Source organism: Ochotona curzoniae, unplaced genomic scaffold (genome assembly GCF_017591425.1).
Source record: "Ochotona curzoniae isolate NIBS_2020 unplaced genomic scaffold, NIBS_Ocur_1.0 contig_43, whole genome shotgun sequence".
In the NCBI taxonomy this organism is placed as follows: domain Eukaryota; kingdom Metazoa; phylum Chordata; class Mammalia; order Lagomorpha; family Ochotonidae; genus Ochotona; species Ochotona curzoniae.
In genome coordinates, this window is record NW_024466218.1 from 37,100,152 (window position 1) to 37,121,420 (window position 21,269).

The 21,269-nt window shown below is 48.7% G+C and overlaps 1 protein-coding gene across 3 annotated transcripts in view; it reads left to right on the forward strand.

Moving 5' to 3' along the window:
• The first annotated feature begins 2,394 nt into the window (after nucleotides 1–2,394).
• Nucleotides 2,395–21,269, forward strand: part of ZNF407 (zinc finger protein 407) — a 391,190-nt gene continuing 372,315 nt past the window's right edge. For 2 of the 3 annotated variants that reach the window (XR_005884412.1, XM_040985128.1), the window contains exon 1: nucleotides 20,658–20,794. Coding sequence is in view for 1 of the 3 variants with exons in the window: in XM_040985128.1 (XP_040841062.1) it covers nucleotides 20,740–20,794 (55 nt within the window). In the remaining 2 variants the exon portion in view is untranslated. Of the gene's footprint in view, nucleotides 2,443–20,657; nucleotides 20,795–21,269 lie in introns of those variants that run through there. The other variant, XM_040985129.1, reaches the window with a different exon arrangement.

Below are 21,269 nucleotides of genomic sequence, written 5' to 3' on the forward strand. Positions count from 1 at the left end.
GAAGTGATTGGTGGAGAATGATATATAAAAGTAGCTGGTAAAAGCCAGAGGGACAGCAAAACGACAGGACGACTGCAACAGAAGACAGACAGACGAAGACTTAGAGAGACTGGGGGGCGGAAGAAGGGTGGCAGAAAGCTAGGAGGAGGATGAGGACAGACTGGGGAAAGAACAACGGACGGAGGAAAGAACGGGGCAGCAGAGCGGGGAAGAAGGGTTTAGATTCTTGAGTGGAAAAGCTAAAGCCAATGGGGACAGGGCCAGCTGAGAGAAGGATTTTTTTTTTTAAAGATTTATTTTTATTGGAAAGTGAGATATACAGAGAGGAGGAGAGACAGTGAGAAAGATCTTCCATCTGATGATTCCCCAAGTGAGCGCAACGGCAGGTACTGTGCCAATCCGAAGCCGGGAACCAGGAACCTCCTCCGGGTCTCCCATGTGGATGCAGGGTCCCAAAGCCTTGGGTGGTCCTCAACTGCCTTCCCACGCCACAAGCAGGAAGCTGAATGGGAAGTGGAGCAGTCGGGATTAGAACCAGTGGCCCATGAGATCCCGGTGTGTTGAAGGCAAGGACTTTAGCCACTAGGCCACAGCACCGGGCCCGAGAGAAGGATTTAAACACAGCGGCTTTTGGCAGTGAGCGTGCCTCGTCGTTTTAGTGTTGCCTCTGCTGGGCGGTGGTGACGCTGGAGAATGCTTTTTACTTTAGAATTTTGTAAATCTCGGGCCTGCCACATTAGCCTAGTGGTTAAATCCTTGCTTTGCATCTACTGGGATCCCATATGATTACCATATGGGTGTCCAGGCTGCTCTACTTCCCGCTAGCTCCCTACTTGTGGCCTGGGGAAGCAGCCGAGGACAGCCCAAAGCCTTGGGACCCTGCACCCGCAGGGGAGACCCAGAAGAGCGCCTGGCTCCAGATGGGATCCTCTCAGGCCACTTGCGGAGTGAGTCAGCAGATGGAAGATGCTTCTTTTTGTATCTCCTTCTCCATTTGCCTTCCCTATAAAAATATAAACAAATCTTATAACGAAAGCTGCTTCTCCCCGTCACCCCCCATTACTTTCTTGGAGGTGAACTGCAGCAGATTTGGCACAGACATCTGTTATCCTTTAGGTTGATTAACCGAAGTGCCGACAAGTGAAAGTCAGGTCCCAGGTGACACTGTGACCTCCACGCAAGCCTGGTCAAGGGTCAGCCCCGACGGAGGGCTGGCCGTGACCTTTACCCTTAGCCTAGGAGCAGACCAGTGGGGCCTCTCAACTGGAAATCTGACCCAAATGACTTCCTCCAAGTCCCAGAATGCAAAGGTTTTGCAGGAGGGACCTGGGAATTAACAGGAAGGAACTGGGCGGGATCTGGGAGTTAACTGGGGGAACTGGGAGTTAACTGGAGGAACTGGGCGGGAGCTGGTTAACTGGGGGAACTGGGAGTTAACTGGAGGAACTGGGCGGAACCTGGGAGTTAACTGGGGGAACTGGGCGTTAACAGAACCCCTGGGGTTAAAACCCCCACACAAAACCACCAACTACCAAGGAATGTCCAATTCTGGAGACGCTGCGTTGCTACCGGAAGGCACAAACCTGGTGCCTTGTGGATGTTCTGGATACTTACTTTTCAAATAAGCTTGAAGTATATTTCAAATGAATGTTCTGACGATAGAAGGTAGTTCAACTTAGGTCAGAGGCATTCAATAAAAATATTGACTAACAGGCTGGTCACCTCTTACACTTTGTTAACTTTTCTTTATGATTTATGTGAAAGACAGAGCTCAGAGAGCGAGGCCGAGACCGTCCTCGCGCTGGTTCGCTCCTGGCCGGCTGCGAGGGGGACCCCGATCTCGGCCCCTCTCGGGGGGATCCCGCACACCTGCAGCTCCCCGGGCCGCTGCGGGGTGCAGCCCGTTTCCCGGGGAGGCCCGGCTGCGCGCCAGGAGCTGCCCCCTGGCACGGCCGCGAGCTGCGTGGCTTGGGCGCGCAGGGACGAGGACCCGCGGCCGGTCCCCGCAGCCGCCCCGGCGCAGGAGCCGGGCTTTCCCGCGGTCCCCGGGCAGCCATCTAAGCCGCGGCCTCCCGCCTCAGGCTCACCACCGCGGGCTTCCGCTTGTCTGCGCTCGGGGCGGGACTTCCGGCCGCAGGCCCTTCCGGCCGCAGCTGCCGGGCCTCCCGCAGGACGGCGGCGCCCGGGCCGCCGGCCGGTCGGGGCTCGCCGAAGGTCCCCGCGCGCGGCTGCAGCCTCACAGAGCGCCCGCCTCCTCAACCCCGCGGCTCCCGCCTGCCGGCCGCGCTCTCCGGGGCGCCCGCCGCCACGCCGCCCGCCTCGGGGCCGCCGGAAGTCACGCCCGTCGCCACGGGAAGTCCCGCCCCTTCCTCCCAGAGGGAAGACGGTGAGCCGGAGGAGTCAGTCAGAGGGGCGAGCAGGGCCGACTCCGCCGGCGGACAGGTGAGCCATTCCCCGGCCGGGCGGGGGGCCCGGGGGCGGGGGGCCGGCGGGCGGCGGCGCGGGCCGGGGGGCGGCGGCCTGCGGGCCCGCGGTCGGCGGCGGGGCGGCCCTGGCCTGGCCGGGGCCCCGCGCTCCGTCCCCGCCCCCCGGCCCGCGCCTCCGCCCCTCCCGCTCCGCGCCGCCTCCCGGGCCCCGGGCTCCGGGCCGCCCGCCCCCTGCCGTTAGGGCCGCCGGGCAGCGGGGCCCGGGCCTGCTGCGCTGCCGGGGCCGGCGGGGCGGGGCCGGCCTTGCGGGGCGCGCTCGGGGCGGGGCGGGGCCGGCCGTGCGGGACGCGCACCCGCATTGCTGGGGCAGGGACGCCGCCGGCCGTGACGGCGGGAGGTGCTTGGGGCGGCCGATCAGGAAGTGGTGAGGTGTGAAGACAGGCGGATCCCCGGAAAGGACCACCGGAGGACGAGCCGTGCCTCCTCCCTGCTTCCTCCCGCAGCATCAGTGCAGTGCTGGGAGCGCCTGCCTGGGTCACCGAGGTTGCCGCTAGTGTTGGGTTCAAGCCCTCAGCACTTGTCACTACTCATTTTTTCCCCCAAGTTTGTTACACGTGAAGTAGCTAACGCCCTGTGACTGGGAGCGCAGGTCTTGGATGAGGAGGCAGGGTGATCATTGCCGGTTACAAAGTTGCCACCGATCCCGGAACCTTCCCCCTTAGATTTATATTTACCGAAAGATTACTGAAAAGCAAGTTCGGGCAGAGTTCCGCTGATGGGTCCGAGGCCGCGCGGACGGGCTGCCCCGTGAGAAGCACTCATTCTGGCTTTGTATCCAGCGCCCTGGCAGGGGCTGCAGAGAGCGTGGGCTTCTGGGGCGCGTTCTGAGCTGGATGCATGGTAGCTGCGTGCCAGGCTGGAGAGGGCAGGAGGCGGGAGGCTGGCGCTCAGTGCCTGGTGAAATCTGAGAGGAGATGCTGTTGGAATTCTGTGTCCTGGAAGAGAGGGGATTCACTGACCCCCTGCCCCCATTTTTCTAAGTTGTTTTATTGGAGAAGAACTCTAATTAACTAGATTCTTCTAACTTTTCTCTCAGCTTGGTTAATAGGGTGGTCTGTATTTCAGGTGGTGAGAGGAATGCATGGCTAGGATAAGAAATTAGGCTTGTAGTTCTGCTGGTGGCTTAGAAATGCAGTGTGTCATAGTACTGGGGGTTTTTATTTCTACTTTTGATTTCCGTGATTAAGGAATTCCTCCAGGAAGCAGTCACTGCCTCCTTGCTGTGTGGTAGGCACTGCGCTGGGGGACCTTGAACAGGGTGCCAGGCAGGAGAGAGAAGTGTGGACATGAGGAGTGCAGTCCCTTGAGGGCATGGTGTCAGGGTCCCAGACAGGATTCTTGATTGTCAGCCTTAGAAATGGACTCTGGCTGACTTCAGCAGAAAAGAAATTTATTGGAAGGCTATAGATAGTTTCCTGAGTTGATGGGAAGACTGGAGAAATGGGTTCAAAAGAAGCCAGTCAAAGCCAAGGTCACATCACATAGATAGTCTGCTTTATTCTCGCTAGCCTTAAAAGCAAGCACATTTTCTTGAGGCGTTTAACTCCAAGTTGGAGAGGTTAGGGAGCAGTGCTGACACAGGTTGCATGGTTGTGGGGTGTGCGTCAGTGATGCAAAGCTAGCTGAGGTGTCGGGGTGACCAACAGCTATAGAACTGCCTGCTTAGGAAGCTAAGCATGCGTGGTTGGATAGCCATGCTGTGTTCCTCATGTGAGCAGAAAATGTTTTCTGCCTAACATAACAGTTTATTACCCTGTATCATCAAGAAAACGTTGAATTACATATTATGTACATGTTAGAAAAGCAAAGAATTATGTAACTGGAGGAGATTGCTATGCAGGGGTTGGCATTGTGGCATAGAGGGTTAAGCCAGTGTCTGTGAAGTCAGCATCCCATCTGAGTCCCTGCTGCTTCATGTCTGATCCAGCTCCCTGCTGATGGCCTGGGAAAAACATGAGATGATGGCCCAAGTCTTTGGTCCCCTGCCACCCACATGTGACGCCTGGAGGAAGCTCCTGGCGTCAGCTTGGCCCATCCCCAGCTGTCGTGACTATCCGGGGAGTCAACCAGAGGATGGAAGATCTGTCTCTTTTCTCTGTGTAATTCTTTGATGTGGATACAGCTTCTAAAAAGAGATTGTCATGAAAAGAAACCGAAGTTTTATTCACTTGTAAGGAAAGCAGTTTGTTATACTCAACAAGCTATGCTGTAGGACGCATATTGGCATGCAGAAGTGTTACCTGGCGAGCTAACAAGCCCTTGTCTGAGTGTGCAGGGAGGCGCTGCTCCCTGGCCAGCAGGGGGAGTGAAGACCCCGCATCTGCTGGGCAGCTGGGAATGTCTTTCCAAGCTCTCTGAGCACCGTGCAGCTCTGCTGGCTTCTGGTGGAGGGGTGGCAGGCTCCTGTACACAGTGCCCAGGGGAGATGGGAAGTGGGGCTGCCGGGATTAGAACCGGCGCCCATATGGGATCCCGGCACATTCAAGGTGAGGACTTTAGCCACTAGGTCACCATGCTGGACCTGACTCATCAACTTTTAAGAATAATTTTTATTTATTTTGAATTTTATTGGAAAGAGGAAGGGACAATCTACCTACTAGTTAGCTCTCCAAATGCTGGCTTCAGCCAGATGTGGGCCAGGCTTCAGCCAGGAGCTGAGAACCCATTCTGGTTTCCTGGGAGGGAGACAGAGGCTGGAGTACTTGAGTCAGTTGTTTGTTGTCCCCAGGAACCTTAGGAAGAAGCTGGGATAGAGGCAGAGTAGCTGGGCTTGCAAACGGGCACTGCAGTCTGTGAGGCGGACAGCTCAAGCAGCAGTGTAACGTGCTGGGCCACACCTGCTGGTGCTGTGACAGTGAACTGATCCTCTATAGTGCTGGCATCCCATGTGGGCAGCAGCTGTGTGCTTGATGACAGCTCCACTTATAATCTAACCCCCTGCTAATGGTGTAGGAAAGCAGTGGAGAGTGGCCCTGGAGCTCCGTCCAGCTCTAGTATGTGGGTGCAGGAGCTGGAAGCCTGGAGCTCCGTCCAGCTCTAGTATGTGGGTGCAGGAGCTGGAAGCCTGGAGCTCCGTCCAGCTCTAGTAAGTGGGTGCAGGAGCTGGAAGCCTGGAGCTCCGTCCAGCTCTAGTAAGTGGGTGCAGGAGCTGGAAGCCTGGAGCTCCGTCCAGCTCTAGTAAGTGGGTGCAGGAGCTGGAAGCCTGGAGCTCCGTCCAGCTCTAGCATGTGGGTGCAGGAGCCGGAAGCCTGGAGCTCCGTCCAGCTCTAGTAAGTGGGTGCAGGAGCTGGAAGCCTGGAGCTCCGTCCAGCTCTAGCATGTGGGTGCAGGAGCTGGAAGCCTGGAGCTCCGTCCAGCTCTAGTAAGTGGGTGCAGGAGCTGGAAGCCTGGGGCTCCATCAGGCTCCAGTATGTGGGTGCAGGAGCTAGATAGGAGGCAGAATTGGTTATATATGTGGTCTTTACCAGAGAATTTTCTGATGGTAATTCAGTATAAAGTGGCCAAAGGCTTACTTACAGAAGGCCGACGATGAGAGTTTTCGAAGCCCGTCTGGGATGGTAGCCACAGAATGGGTGTGGGCAAGAGGTGCTTCACTGAGTCACAGAGATTGCAGTCCTTACGCGGAAAGAGTAGTGTGTTTGATAGTAATGAGGATGACTATGTTTGTTTAGGAAAAGTGTCCCAAATGGGAACAGACAAGTCAGGGAGAGTAGATGGGTGACCACTGGATGCCAGCGACCTAACAAGGGGCACCAATCCCAACTCACACAGAATTGGAAAGAGCTTCGTTTGCCTGGTAGGCATCTGACAGGAGGATGTCTGCAGAGTGCTCCCCCTTAGAAGGATTATGGAAATGAGAATGAGGGCTCCTGTGAGGTGTAGTTTTATACATATTAAATTGGCAATGATTGGCACTGTTGAGAGGGTAAGGCCAGTGGTAGTGAGGTTGAGATGCACAATTCATGAACTGCACTCGGATGTTACCTTAGAAGAACAGTTTGAAGTGCAGGATCTGGGGCCTCCTGCGGGCCCGTGAACCAGCGGCTGTGATGGTGGGCGACGGGCTGCGGGTGGTCCTGGTGTGGACGCTGATGAACCACTGCCTTAGAGAAATCAGTACTGGAGTGCCAGGGACCTGGGTCTGATGCTCGCATGCACTACCTGTCAAGGACAAGACTAGAAGCAGTGTCTTTCACAGGAGGGCAGACACATGCCTCGCATCCTATGTCTCTAGGACAGACTGTGAAGTAGCAAGGTTGGGGCATGCATGTTGCTGTGTGCAGCACAGGTCGGTCAGCAGCAGGGCCGTTCCTCCAGGGGAGAAGGCTGCTGTGTAAGAATGCATGTAGTATTTCCATCATTTTTAGTTTAGGAGCATGTAGAACAAGGTGTGTATTAGCTTTTCATTCCCACCGCAGAAGCGCCCGAGGCAGCCAGCTTTATAATGAGCATGGTCAGTGTCTGAGCTGAGGCTGGTTCGGGGTGTGGGTGGCAGTGGCAGAGACGCAGAGATGAGGCAGCCCGCTGGTTTGGGGTGTGGGACATGGCAGTGGCAGAGACGCCGAGATGAGGCAGCCCGCTGGTTCGGGGTGTGGGTGGCAGTGGCAGACATGCAGGGGCAGGCAGCAAGTTGAGGCTCTGCTCTAGCCTTTTTTTTTTTTTTAAGATTTCTTTTTATTTGAAAGACTTGTAGAGAGAAGTAGAGACTGAAAGAAAGATCTTGCATCTGCTGGTTCACTCATTCTGCAGATGACCACAGTGAGTGGAGTTGAGACGATCAGGAGCAGGAGCCGGGAGCCTGGAACCTCTTCCTAGTCTCCCATGTAGGTGCAGGGGCCCAAGGTCATAGGCTGTCCTCTGCTGCTGCTTTCCCAGGCCATTAGCAGGAAGCTGGATTGGAAACGGAACAGCAGGGACACAGACAGGAAGTGGAGCTCTGAATGGACGCCTAAGGAGCCATTTTGCCTGCTCCCTGTACTCCAGCTTTTACAAGCTTGCCTCGGGAGCCATCTTCATGCCCTTGAGACTTAGGGATCTCTGTAATTCCAGACCCGCCTCTTCAGCTCTGTAATTGGATTCTGTTTCCTCTCATGGTAACCATTACCTTTGGACTTTGGGATTTGAATGGCTACATGCCTCTGAAAGCCATGTTCTACTCCAAAGGCAGTCATCGGAAGTGCCGCTGTGGTGAATAGCAAGCCTCACTTGTTCTCGAAAGCTCTGCAGGAAGGGGGAAGGTGACAGGGAAGGCAGAGGCAGCCTTAGTAATCTGCCCAGGATTTTGTTAGTTTCTGCCTAATGTTTTTTATACCTACCAAATATTTTTGTAATTTAAAAAATTTTACAATTCTGTCTATGCAGGGTTTATTTAATTTGTATGAAAGACTTGATAGAGGTGAAGTAGGTTTTTGGAAGAAGGTGCTAGAACTTCCTCTTCAGCTGACCTTTCCTGCAGCTGCTGTCAGGATAGAGATAAAAAGTTTGGTTCTGCTAGTGAGGCCAGCCGAGGCTTAACTGCGCACTTACTGCATGCCAGACGCTGTTGAGTTTGTAAACAAAGACTTTGCCCCACAGTGGCCCTGTCTGTGCCGCATACCAGGGCAGGTGCGGTCGGCCTTCACTGGCAGGGTCCCCGGAGCCAGAAGCCAACATTGTCCACTTTCCCTCTAGCCTTTGCCAATTTTGTATTTTGCCATGGTTTGTGTTACCAGAAATGCCCGGTGGGTGCTTTCCTCAACTTAGTATAGAAATAGAAAGCCAGGAATCTGTTGCAGACAGAAAAATTTATTTGCGAAGGGACCCGGTGGGCAGGGAAGGGAGAGGGAGGGGAAGGCACCCCCCCCCCAGAGGAAGCCTGGAGCTGGGGGGCCTCTCGAAAGGGGAGGGAGAGACACCAAAGGTTCCAGCAAGGGTCTTGGGATTTTAAGCATTCCCTGACCCCTCTTTGGTGGGCGGGAACCTACAGGTAAGATGTTCCCTGCTGGTGGTCTCTTAATCAACCCTAACCTAGGTGTGGCCAAGACTTCAGCAGGCCTGAATGGCCTCAGCTTAGATAAGCACTGGTTATGTTGTAGCTTCAGCTGGTATGGTAACACTAACAATGGCTCTGGAAGCTGCGGAGCAGCTGTCTGTCCTTGTGGGCGTGGTCCCCAGGTGCCATCTTTGTCTGACCCAGAGCTGTGCAGTGTTTGCTACCTACTGTGGGATGCTTTACTTCCCAGCGCTGGTGGCCCCTCCTAAACTCCCAGCTGATGCACGTCCTTCCCTGAGGGGCTGTTGGCCTTTCAGGAGATCCAGTCACAGCTGGAGAAGGGCGCCTGACCAATAGATCAGAAATCTTCAGCTCTTCTGGTTTCTAGCTATACTTTTCTAAAGGCAGATTCTCTCAGCCTAGTTCTCTGTGCTTTTCCGTGTTTGATATTTCACTTATCTTTCGTTTTCTCTTACATGCTGCACTTTCTTCCATGAAAAACAAAGCTCAAATAGTTTTAAGTAAAAATAAATAAGGAGATAAGAAGAGAAAACATTGTTTAATTCTCATATATAACCAAAGTCCAGCGTGCTTTTCAGGTTTTAAAATTAAAACTTTGAGTTTTAAATCTAGACTGCATGCCACAGTTACTTTCTTCTGTTAAGTATAGTTGCCCAACTCAAGGATTCAGTCTCTGGTTCTCTTGCATCTAAGCAGGTGTGAGCTGAGGCTGTTGGGAAGTTCTGAGTTAGTTGCCTTGTGCTCTGTCTGCTGAGAATGAGGAAGAGGAGGGAGAGCTTGCCTGGAGGCTGCCTGGCTGCCTGGAGCAGAGTGCATGCTTATGGGGGGCCTGCCCTGAAGGTGGGGGAGAACAGAGGGACTTTGTGCTGGGTTGGGTCATCTGAGGTCATTCTCTGTAGCAGTTGGTACTGGGAGGGATGTTAGGTTGATTGGAGCTACTCTGTCCAGATCCAAAAGAAATGGCAGGTTTGTAGAAAATTCCTTTTCTGCAGTTTTAGTTCTCCACATATGAAGTTCCTTGTGTTTTACTCTTTAGAGAAGAGTAATTTTATGAGGTTTGGACATTTTTTGGGGTGATGGTAAAGAGCTGCAGTTTGGAGGCTGCTACTACTCGTGTGTGGGGGAAAGTCAGCGCAGACATGTGATGTGGGCGGGGAGGAATGGCTGGACCTCCAGAATGAATTAAAGATGATAGTTCTTCATCGTCCTTGACTGCTTTGAATTTATGTAGTTTAAAAGTTAGTGAATTGGGCCCGGCATGGTAAGCCTGGTGGCTAAAGTCCTTGCCTTTCATGCACCAGGATCCCATATGAACACTGTCTCAAGTCTGGGCACCCCGCTTCCCACCCAGCTCCCTGCTTGTGGACTGGGAGCAGTAGAGGACGGCCCAAAGCCTTGGGACCCTGCACCTGTGCGGGAGACCCGGAAGAGCTCCTGGCTTCGAATCAGCTCAGTTCCGGCCGTTGCAACGTTTGGGGAGTGATCAGTGGAAGGGTTATCTTTGTCTCTCATCTCTGTAAATCTGCCTTTCCAATAAAAGTAAATAAATCTTTTAAAAAATTATTTACTTATTTATTTGAAAGTCAGATATACAGAGAGGAGGAGAGACAGAGAGGAAGATCTTCCGTCCGATGATTCACTCCCCAAGTGAGCGCAACAGCCGATGCTATGCCAATCCAAAGCCAGGATCCAGGAACTTCTTCCGGGTCTCCCACACAGGTGCAGGGTCCCAAGGCTTTGGGCTATCTTCAACTGCTTTCCCAGGCCACAAGCAGGGAGCTGGATGGGAAGTGGAGCTGCCGGGATTAGAACCAGTGGCCATATGGGATCCTGGCGCATTCAAGATGAGGACTTTAGCCACTAGGCCACACCACTGGGCCCTAAAAAAAAAATCTTTTAAAAAATTAGTGAATTAAGATGTTTTGTGTGTAATACCGTTTTTCCAACTCTTGTATTTTGCTTATTCCCTTACTATTTTTTGCTGTAATTTAAAAAATTGTTTTGGGCCCAGCAGAATTACTTGATTCGCTAATCCTCCCAGTTTAAGTGCTGGCAACCCATATGGGCACCGATTCGTGTCCTGGCTGCTCCACTTTCCATCCAGCTCCCTGCTTGTGGCCTGCAGAAGCAGTGGAGGACAGCCCAAAGCCTTGGGACCCTGTACCGTGTGGGAGATCCAGAGGAGGCTCCTGGCTCCAGATCGTGGCAGTTCTGGCCATTGAAGAGTGAATCAGCAAATGGAAGATTTTCCTCTCTGTTTCTCCTACTCTCTGTATAACCAGCTTTCCCATAAATTTTTTTTTTTTTTACAAAGCTGTATTTGAAGTGATACCGATATAGGACCGGACGTTTTTGTTTCCAATTGTAGCTCCTCTGTATCAGGGAGGACACGTGCTGTCTGGTTTATTTCACTCAATGCAGTGTCCTCCGGTCGGGTCCTTTGTGTCGTGAATGTCATGGCCATTTTAAACAGGATTAGAAAGGCAGAGAGACAGATGGCCCGTCGGGTGCATCCCCAGTTCCCAGCCCGTGCTGTTGTCTTCTGCTTTTCCCAGCTGAGTCAGCACGTGCTGGGCACAGGAGTTTTCTTTTTCGTCGTCTTTTTTTTTTTTTTTTTTAATAAAGATTTTGTTTAATTGGAAAGTCAGAATCACAGAGTAAAGGAGAGACTGAAGGAAGGATCCTCTGTCCACGGGTTCATAACCCCAAGCGGCGCCTCCGGTGGAAGCTGAGCCAATCCATAGCCAGCAGCTTCCTCTGGCTCTCCCACGTGGGTGCAGGGTCCCTAGGCTTTAGGCCGTCCTTGACTGTCTTCCAAGGCCACTAGCAGGAAGCCGGACAGGAAGTGGAGCAGCCAGGGCACAAACTGGCACCCAGATGGGTTCCTGGCACTTGCAAGGTGAGGGCTTTAGCCACTAGACTGTCTTGCTCAGCCCAGGATGCAGGAGTTTTCAGCTAATCTGGTTGCCTGGATACTTTTCCCGGTCCTGGGTGACCTCAGCAGCCTGGCCCCCACCCCTCCCCTTCCCTCTCTTATCTTTGCTTTATTCTCTACTCACTTGGTTATCTTGCCCCAGCCCGCAGTGCATGGTTTCGGAGGAGCCCTGTTTCAGCCGGGTGTGGCATTGGAGACCAAGACTTGGTGGAGCTTGGCGCTGCTGGCCTGGCTCTGCTCTGTCCTGCGTTCCAGCCGAGGGTCGCGAGCCGCAGTGTTTGGCTTCCCTGGGTGTTTGACCCAACCTAAGATGCTAGGCGTCGAGTGACTTTGTGGTGCTTCAATTTGGAATTGATATCAAGAAATACAATCATTGAGTGTATTTTCATTTAAGGGCCTTCTTGTTTTTTTCTTGAGGGTGCTTGTCATTTTTTCTTCAGCATTGTGTTGAGAATTTTTTTAAAGCTTCCCGTTCACCATTCTCCTCCGAAGCACAGAATTTGGAAAGTGTAGAAAAGTGCCAGGAAGAGGGGGAAAAATTACCTGTAATTTCCCTTTCCAGAGGGAGGAAAAAACCCAACTATTAACCTCCTTATATAAATGGACTTGGATAGAACTATATCTATTTTAAAAATTTAACACTGAAGTTTTTCTCCTTTCTAAATATATTCTGCTAACGCTCAGCTCTTTGGTAGCTAATAATTCTCATTCCAAGTGTCTTGAGACGCGCTGCTTTTACATCGTGAGTTAGCTTATTGACATTTGGAATTACAGTGTTTTCCAGATTTCTTCTAAAATTAGTAGTTTCAGTCTTTTTTCCCCCTGACATTCTTTGATTAGCCTTTGTATTCCGTTCCTCTCGGTGGACCTGGTGAATCTGTCTAAGAGAGAACCATGGAACATGTCTTTAGCCCTCTCCTCCCCTTTAAAGTTATCTGTTCCTCAAATTTGTGTTTTGGAAATAATCATTCCCCCCACCCCCACCCCCCACCCCCCAGTCCGTTACAAAGGAGCCGGCTGGTGAGCTTTCTCACTGCGCCCTGTCTTCCCAGCTGGTTTCTTCCGTGAGGACAGTAGAGGCTCAGAGAAGTTTCAAGTTGCCACTTGCTCTCCAGCTTAGTGTTGTAGAGGGGGGTGAGAGCCAAGGCGCTTGTAGCTTTATGCCCCTGTTTTCATTAGTGTTGAAAGTTTTTAGTGTAAATAGATCATGTTTCTTTTACTTTGTTCTTTTTAATTCTCTTTGCTTTCCTCATTGTTCGTATGTTACCTGCTTCCTTCTCTTGCCTTTAGGAAAGGATGAAAGGATAATTTAGGGAGCACATGCTAACTTTGATCCTGGAAAGTCTTTTCATGGCTGCATCATAAATTCTTGAAGAGGAAGGGTCTAATGGAAACACTTAATGAGCAAGAAGGGGCCCATCACGCGTAGCCTTCCCTGGTTCCAGGAAGAGACCTGTGAAACTGAATGAGCAAGGAGGGCCCATCACATGTAGCCTTCCCTGGCTTTTAGTGAATAGACCTTCTAAAGTAAATTAAATACAGGATATAAATTCTGTTGTTTCAGTTTTAATATTTCATGACTGATTTTATAGATGAAATTATATTTTACAATAAATAGGAAGAAAAATTTATACAGCCTGTTCTATTTGATGTGAAGCAGCAGATCTCCTTTCTCTGTAGCTGTAAAGAAAATTCATTATAATGTCTAGTTGTAAGAGATGCTTTCAGTGTGATGGCTACGCTGATAATAAAACAACCTTTCGCAAATGGTGAAGATACAAATGATTATGTCTGCTTTTAATGACATTGAACTTTTATATTTTTCTTTCATGCATAGGATTATCATTCCTTCCTTTTGTTCTTTTTCTGCTATCCCACTGACAATATTATTTCTTAAAATAAAGTTAAATGGAATTATTAAGAAATCATTGAAATCCTCCCCAAAATTTTGAAAGGCAGTATTATGTCTTAACTTTTTTTGGTAAAAATTTGACTACAAAAGATGTGTTTGTCAGAGATGGCTTACACAATGCCAGAAAATTAACTGAATCACTTCAACATTTGGAAAATAGTACTTGTAATGTAAGAAGGTTGGTTTTATAGTTATTTTGTCATGTGACTTGTGTTACGTAAATATTAGCGTATCATCATAAATAGTGTTGGAAATGTGGATTCTATGGTAATCAAAGGCTTTTGGTCACCATGGTTTGGTCCCAGTCACTACAGTTTTATCTTATTAAAGCATGAATCAGATATTTTACTCTCTGACTTGCAGAGGTAATTGAATTGGATATTTGAAAGAGAGAAAGAGAAAGCTTCCACCCGCTGATTCACTACCCAAATGGCTGCAGGGCTGGGCCAGGATGAGACCAGCAGCTGAGAGCCTCATCCAGGTCTCCATGCTGGTGCAAGGGCCTAAGGCTTTGGGCCATGGCATCATCAGTGCTTTCCCAGGCTCTTTAGCAGGGAGCTGGATGGAAGGTGGAGCATTGAACTCTAACCAGCGCCCGTATGGAATGAGGACGTTCTTGTTTGCAGCTCAGCATAGATTCCGCTTAGACCTCCCAGCCTCAGCTCATTCTTCCAGGAGGAGAGGATTGTCACTGTGGGATTGTAGTAACTTTTAGGGTTCGTCCTTTTTGAAATTTTCAAGGGAAAAGAGAGACTATCAGCCATTTAAAAAAAATTACATTGCATTATGTGACATAGTTTCATAGGCTCTGGGATTCCTCCAACCCCTCCCCGTACCCTCCCCCCATGGTGGATCCCTCCACCTTGTTGCAGTATTATATTTCAAATTCAGTCAAGATTCTTTCATTGCAAGCATATGCCAGGCATAGAGTCCAGCATCTTATTGTCCAGATAAATTCAACAGTTTCTTGGGGAGACCATCTCTGGTCTGAAGGTAGAGCTGTCAGAGTATCATCCCGATCCATTAAAAGCCCCAACATAACTTGCAATATATGTATGCACACAGATGCCCCCATGTGATGTCACTGTGCACCTGGTAGCAAACATGCTGAAGTCACAGTGCACACACCACTTACTTGAGTAAGTCTAGGAGGGTGAAGAATAGATGCAGGTGGGGTGGGAGGCAGGGAGAAGGGTCCTTGTATGGCCTCGTCACCCTGGGAAAGTGTCTGAGTGTGGGTGTCAGTCACTGAGAGAAGGGTGGCGGCTCACTTCTCATCTGCTTAGAAAGGAGGAAAGGGGGCGTGATGAATGAAGGGGGAGTTAGGATGAAAATGAAGGAAAGTTTGCACGTGCTACTTGTCAGGGAGCCAACTGAAAGGATTGAACACTTGGGCAGTCTAGTACATAATTTTTTTAAAATGCAAAGGAAAGGTTTTGTGAGAAGTGGCCACCAGGTGTCATCAGAAGGCTGCTATTAGTTTGTTTTATTGCTCTCCAAAAGCCTGTGTTTTGATTTGTTTCTTGAAATACCTTTCTCCCCTTTTAACCCACAGTAGGTAAACTGTTTCTGTTACAGTGTGGGCTTCCGTAACTTTCTAGATTAAAAATTTGTAGGTAAAATTGGAAATCAGTTAAAGTTACCTGTAACTTCTTAGGGTTAGAAAGCTACTTGAGGCTTTGGATATGAGCGATGCTTTTAAATAGAGCTGCAGGTTTGGACATCTTTGACATAAGGAAGGTCTGTGTTGGATTGTAACTGGCAAATTTGCATGGGAAACAGACTTTGTTTGCTTGAAAGGCAAAGTCACAGAAGAGAAAGAGAGAGAGAGAGATTGAGAGATCTTCTATCCCATGGTTTACTCCACTAATAGCCACAGATTCCACAGTGGCTGGAGCTGAGCTGATATGAAGCCACAAGCCAGGAACCTCATCTGGGTCTTCCTCATGGGTGCAGGGGTCCAAGTACTTGAGCCGTCCTCTACTGCTTTCCCAGGCACGAGCAGGGAGCTGTGACCCACTGGATCTGAGCTGGATGCTGGTGCTGCAGGCTTAGCCTACTGTGCTGCATTGCTGGCCCAGGGAAACAGGTTTTTTTTTTTTTTTTTTTTACAGCAGATAGAGTTCAATCATGTATACCAATATCCCATATATCCCCTATATTTAATCATATTCCAGTGAACTTACTAGACTGCTTCAATTTTGAAAACTTCTAGGGGAAGGAAATCTCAGATGTTGGATCAGCTCAGAAAGAAATCTCGGCTGGATTACAAGTGCCCTTGCTTGAAGGAGATGGGATTGTGCCTTATGCTGAGAGTTGGCCTTTGTCTCTGTTTCATTGTTTTGCTTTGTTCCTGAGAGAATGAAAGGTGTGTTTTGTACACAGTTTTCACAGCTTTCAGAAAATGTTTGCTGAGTGAATGAATAAAATTGGCTTCAACTAGTCTTTTCCTGTCCAAGCTGGGTGATGTTGGAGTCTTCTGTACTGATACCTTCCCGTGTCTCCACTGGCTTGTGGGACCTGGTTCTAGTGAGTTCCTGGAGCTTTTCCATCAGCCTGAGCCTTCTGACTGCACTTGCCCCGTGGCAGGCTAAGCCACTGTGCTCCTGCTTGCAGGCCTGCACACCCCTAGCTTGAGCTTCGGCTCTTCCTGCCCCGAGGCATGTGCCTTGCATCTCAGAAATGAGCTCCTGTTGCAGGAGGAGTCTTGGTGACTGTCGTGGACACTGCTGGGAGAATCCGCTTCTTGTGGTGGCTCTTGTGATCTGGGCCTGCGTGGCCACTGCTTGCTTCCTCAGCGCTGTGGTGGGAGGCCTCCCCTGCCGCTCCCTCCGCTTCTGCTTACTGTGTGTGTTCAGCGACTGTTCCCAAAGCCTGCCTCAGCATGTATGTGTGGAATGTTTGTCATTTGAAATAATGGGATACCAATTAGATCATCTCATTAAAAAATAAATTGGAGAAGAATATAGAAAATTTTCCTGTAGGTTTTGTTTTGAGGGTTTCATTATTTTGCCACTGCACGTGAATGTAGTTGTCATTCTTTTGCCTGTAAACAGGTGTGTGTGTGCGCACACTGGCGTTTGTGTGTGTTCTGACTGTACCCTTCTGCAGCTGGAACTCCTGCTGGAGGCACGGTCAAGATGGCGCCGGCAGGTGCTGTGCTAGTTAGTGTTGGTGCAGTGACAGGTTGTGGGTGTGGCTTCCTCAGGAAGCAGCTCCCAGCCCTGTACCCTAGCTGTTAAATGTTCCCGAACAGGATGGCTCTTTTTTTTTTTAAAGATTTATTTTATTTTTATTGGAAAGGCGGATATACAGAGAGGAGAGACAGAGAGGAAGATCTTCCGTCCGATGATTCACTCCTCAAGTGAGCGCAACGGCCGATGCTATGCCGATCCGAAGCCAGGAGCCTCTTCCGGGTCTCCCACGCGGGTGCAGGGTCCCAAAGCTTTTGACCGTCCTCAACTGCTTTCCTGGGCCTCAGGCAGGGAGCTGGAAGGGAAGTGGGGCTGCCGGGATTAGAATTGGCGCCCATATGGGATCCCGGACATGCAAGGCGAGGACCTTAACCACTTGCGCCACCGCGCCGGGCCAAAGGATGGCTCTTACAGCCGTCCCCAGAGCTGTGTGCCAGCCAGTGGACTAGTGTGAATTTTGCACCTGTCACCCAGCCTCATGCCCTTTTTGTTGCCATTTTGAAGCATTTATCAGGCATTATTTATTTTATCTGTAATTACCTAAGCATTAGCTCTTCTTTGTATCACACTGAAACATTTGTTCATTTTAGTAGTTCTAACTGCTTAGAATTGCTCTAGGCGCTTGGGATATATGGGTGAATAAAATAAGCCATGCTCTTCTGTTGTAGCATGGAGAGACCGAAAAATGAAAGGGGTACATAAATCACCACAAGAAGGAAAACATTGATTGTGTCAGGATTTAAAACTTCTGTGTATCAAAGATGCCATTAATAAAATCAAAAGGGAAAAAACTATTTGTAACACATGTATCTGACAAAGGATTTATATCCCAGATACATAAGCAAAACCTGAAGCTCAATAATAAAAATAAATAACTAAATTAAGAAGCAGACCAGAAGCCAACAAAGTACATTAAAAAAAAAGAAGTCTACACCATCTCTTATCATGAGGGAAATGCAGAGTAAAGGCTTGTACAGCCACCGGCATGGCTGCCAGCGGGCGTCGGGGCATGTGGGACAGGCAGGACTCTCACGCATCGCTCTGGCAGACAGCCACTGGGGACTCCAGTCAAGAGGTTTCTTGTGAAGTTAAAAATGTGTCTCTGCTTAGCCTGCTTGGCCATCCTGACAGCAAGTCAAACTTGCAGCTCCTCTTTAACCCAGCAGTATCAGTCCTGGGTAGTTAAACAAAAATGAAAATAGATATTGTGAAAAGACATGTAAGAGTATTTGTAGGAGCTCTTTATTAGCAGCGCAAGGAAATAGCTGCCAGCCAGCATAGCTGCGTTGTGTCTGTATAGTGCAATACTAGGTAGTGCTGCAGAGGCTGTACTGCTGCTGATGCACTCACCAGAAGTGACATACAGAGCAGATAGGGAGAGAGGGATGGGGGAGGAATGGGGGCGAGAGAGAGAGAGAGAGAGAGAGAGGGAGGGAGGGAAGGGGAGAAGGAGGTAAGGAGGGAGAAAAAGAGAGAGAGAGAGAGAGAGAGAGAGAGAGAGAGAGAGAAAGAAAGAAAGAAATAACCAGAGCTGGGCAGGGCTGAATACAAGAGCCAGGGGCTTCCTTTGGGTTTCCCATGTGAGTGGAGGCACTTTTCCCAGACACATTAGCTGGGAGCTGGATCCAAAGTAGAGAAGGCCTGTGTAGGATAGTGCACAGGTTACTTGCTTTGCCACAGTGCCAGCCTCTGCTTCTAGAAATTTTTTAAATGGGCAGAGCCAGCTTGTTGTTGGGGAATTGTGAACTGTGTCCACTGGCGTGAAGAGGCCGTGTCCTGGAGTTGACTGTGAGGGTGGGAGGAGCCTTTAGAGCACGCGCAGGCAGCAGCAGTCATGCGTTGGAAGACTGTCTCCTTCCTTCTGCCCCTCAGCTCTGTGGCCCGAGTCCTTCATCCAGGCGGTGATCCGAGTGCCCGCTGCTTGGGCTTCACACCTCTGAGGACTGCTGTCCTTCAGGTTCTGATGGCCATTGTTTGGTCTGTGGCTTTGATTTGTCTGTTTCAGTTCTTTTGGACAGGAGAGTAACTAATTCCTGGACTCCGTTTCTCCCAGAAGACCTGTCCTGGGCAGGCTGTGTGTCTGCTTTTACCAACCTGTTGTCTCTCCCTTTGCAGGGTAGGAGACTCTCAGGGGACAAGGCATTTGCAGCAGTAGTTGCTGTGTGTACAGCAGCATTGCCCAACAATCCTTGGCAATGTTGCACGCAGTTCATAAATGTTTGGGTATGGAGTGCAGTTCTTAACTTTCTTCTCTCCTTTTAGTTCATTGCAAATGCTAAATAGCAAAAACAATACTTTGCTTAAAAAAAAAAAAGCTTTCTCTAGTATCTTTATCAGCACCCGTCTTTTGATTCTTTATAACAAAATGTTGTATAATGACTTAAGCTTGGGAGGTGATTTTTTAAAACTGAGAGATCTGTTGTAACAAAACTTTATACAACCCACAGTATTTGAAACTTATTTGAGCAGAGGTATTGTTTTCTGCAGTAACCTCTTAACCTCTTAAATAGTTTCTACGTTTAATTCCTATACCATATTCTGAAGAAAGAATGTCTAGACCAGTGTGAGCATCTCGCAATTTGTGTATTTTTAATCAGTTTGCGATATTTACAGTTCAGTTTTCTGTACATAAGCGTGTGTAGCGGTCACCATAGTAGATTTTGAAACATTTTTATTGCCCTGAAAAAAAAAAAGAACCCTTGCATCCTTCGACTTTGTCCTTGCTCTTTCTTTGCCCTTTCTCTAATCCTAAGGGAAGGCTGACCTTTCTGAATCTTTTTCTAGAAAAGGAATTGTCCAGTGTGTGGTCTTTGACCTAGCGTGGTGTTTCCAGGGGTCATCCACATTGTGACAGGGCTTAGGCCCTGATTCTTTTTTGTGACCGAAGAATATTTCATTGAATGGCTCTCCTGTTTGTTTACCCTTTCATTTGTTGATGTGTATTTGAGTTGTTTCTAGTTGTTATGAACAATATGCCATGAACATTTGTGCCCCTCTCTTTTGTGGACATACATATGTAGGAGTGGAATTGCTGGTCACGTGGTAGTTTGATGCTTAATCATTTGAAAAATTGAGAGGCAGTTCTCCAAATTGGCTGCACCATTTTCTGTCCTGTCTTTGCCAGCATTTGTTGGGCTCTGACTTTATGGTTATAGCATTCTAGCGGGGTTGAAGTGTTATCTTGTTTTTTAAACATTCGTTTATTTGGAAGAGTAACAGAGAAAGAGACAGAGATCTTTCATCCATTGGTTCGCTCCCTAGATGGATACAACAGCTGTATCTGGACCAGTCTAAAAGCAGAACTGGGAACTCCAGCCCACTTTCCTGCCTCGGTTACAGAGATCCAAGCCCTCGGGCCGCCCTGCTCTGCCTTCCTGAGTGCATTGGGATGTAGGTGGGTTGGAAGTGGTGCAGTCAGGACCTGCGCCAGTGTTCAGTGTGGATGATGGCATAGGTGTTGGCACCGTGCCGCAGTGCTGGGCCCCTTACTATGTTTTTGAGTTCCTCTCATGTCTGGTAATGCGTGGTATTTTTCTGTGAGTTCAGTACTGTTTGTGTTCTGCATATGAGTGTGGGTTCTTTGTTCATTTTAAAATCCAGTTTTCTTTTACTATTGATTTTTAAGAGTTCTGTGTATTCTGGGTCCAAGTGCGTTATGAAATACATGATTTCCTGGATTCCTTTTCTCCCGCTCATGGTAGTGTCCTTTGAAGCATCCTTTGCAATTTTAAACTTTTATGAAATACTGCTTACCTGTGCTTTCTCTTGTTGCTCAAACTTTGTGTAACATTGTGTAACTGGAGTGTGCATCGTGTGTATATGTGTGTGTGTGGGTTTATGATTCCTACTGCCTGTCTTTTAGCAGAGTGAAAAGAGTAGGCTTCATTTGATTTATCATAGTTATGGAAAAATGATTAAAATAGTTAAAAATAGCTGTCATTAGCTTTGATGCCATAATACAATGGTGGCTTCTTATTAGTATCAAATCAAATGGCATTTGGCTGAAAACTCAAATCAGTGCAAAGTAAATGGAAAATTATATGTTTTAATTGAATTAAATATTATAATGAAAAATAAAATCAATATTATTGATTTTAAAGCATTTTATTCAATGAAATTGCCTTTTCTTGAAAATTTACTCCATTAATTCTGCTGTGCTGCTATTTCCTTTTGCCATTATCTTTCAGACCACACCAAATGAGCGATAGATAAGGAAGTGAATGATTGACGCCTGGACTAGCAGTGGTTTCTCATTGGCAGAAGAGTTTGAGATTGGTAATAGAGCAGTGAGACTGCATGCTGTGATTGGAATACATTTAGAAAAGTCAGAGTAAGGCTTTTGACTTTAGGGAAAAAGGAAGGAGCGATTGTTTCAAAATATGTTTCTTTAGCTTTCTGTTGGGAGACTAAATAGGGGAAGGCCTAAATTCAGACTTGTCTCAGAGCAGTTTTGTTTTAGTGGGTTTTTTTTTTCCTATTGTTACCAAGATAGCTTACCAAGGCATAATTTAAAAAGAGGATTTTTCTGGTTTTTTGTTTTGTTTTGTTTTGTTTTTTATTGGCAGAAACAAATACACAGATGTAGAGCATTGAAGCAATGCAATTTTTTGCAAACTGGTTGAGACTCATATTTTTTATATCAAGAATAGATAGTATTGCTCTCTTTTTAAACAGCTTTAGAAACATTTGTTGATGGATTTGAGTGACAGAATTAACACACGGGGGATGGCAGGGAGAGAGACAATGACAT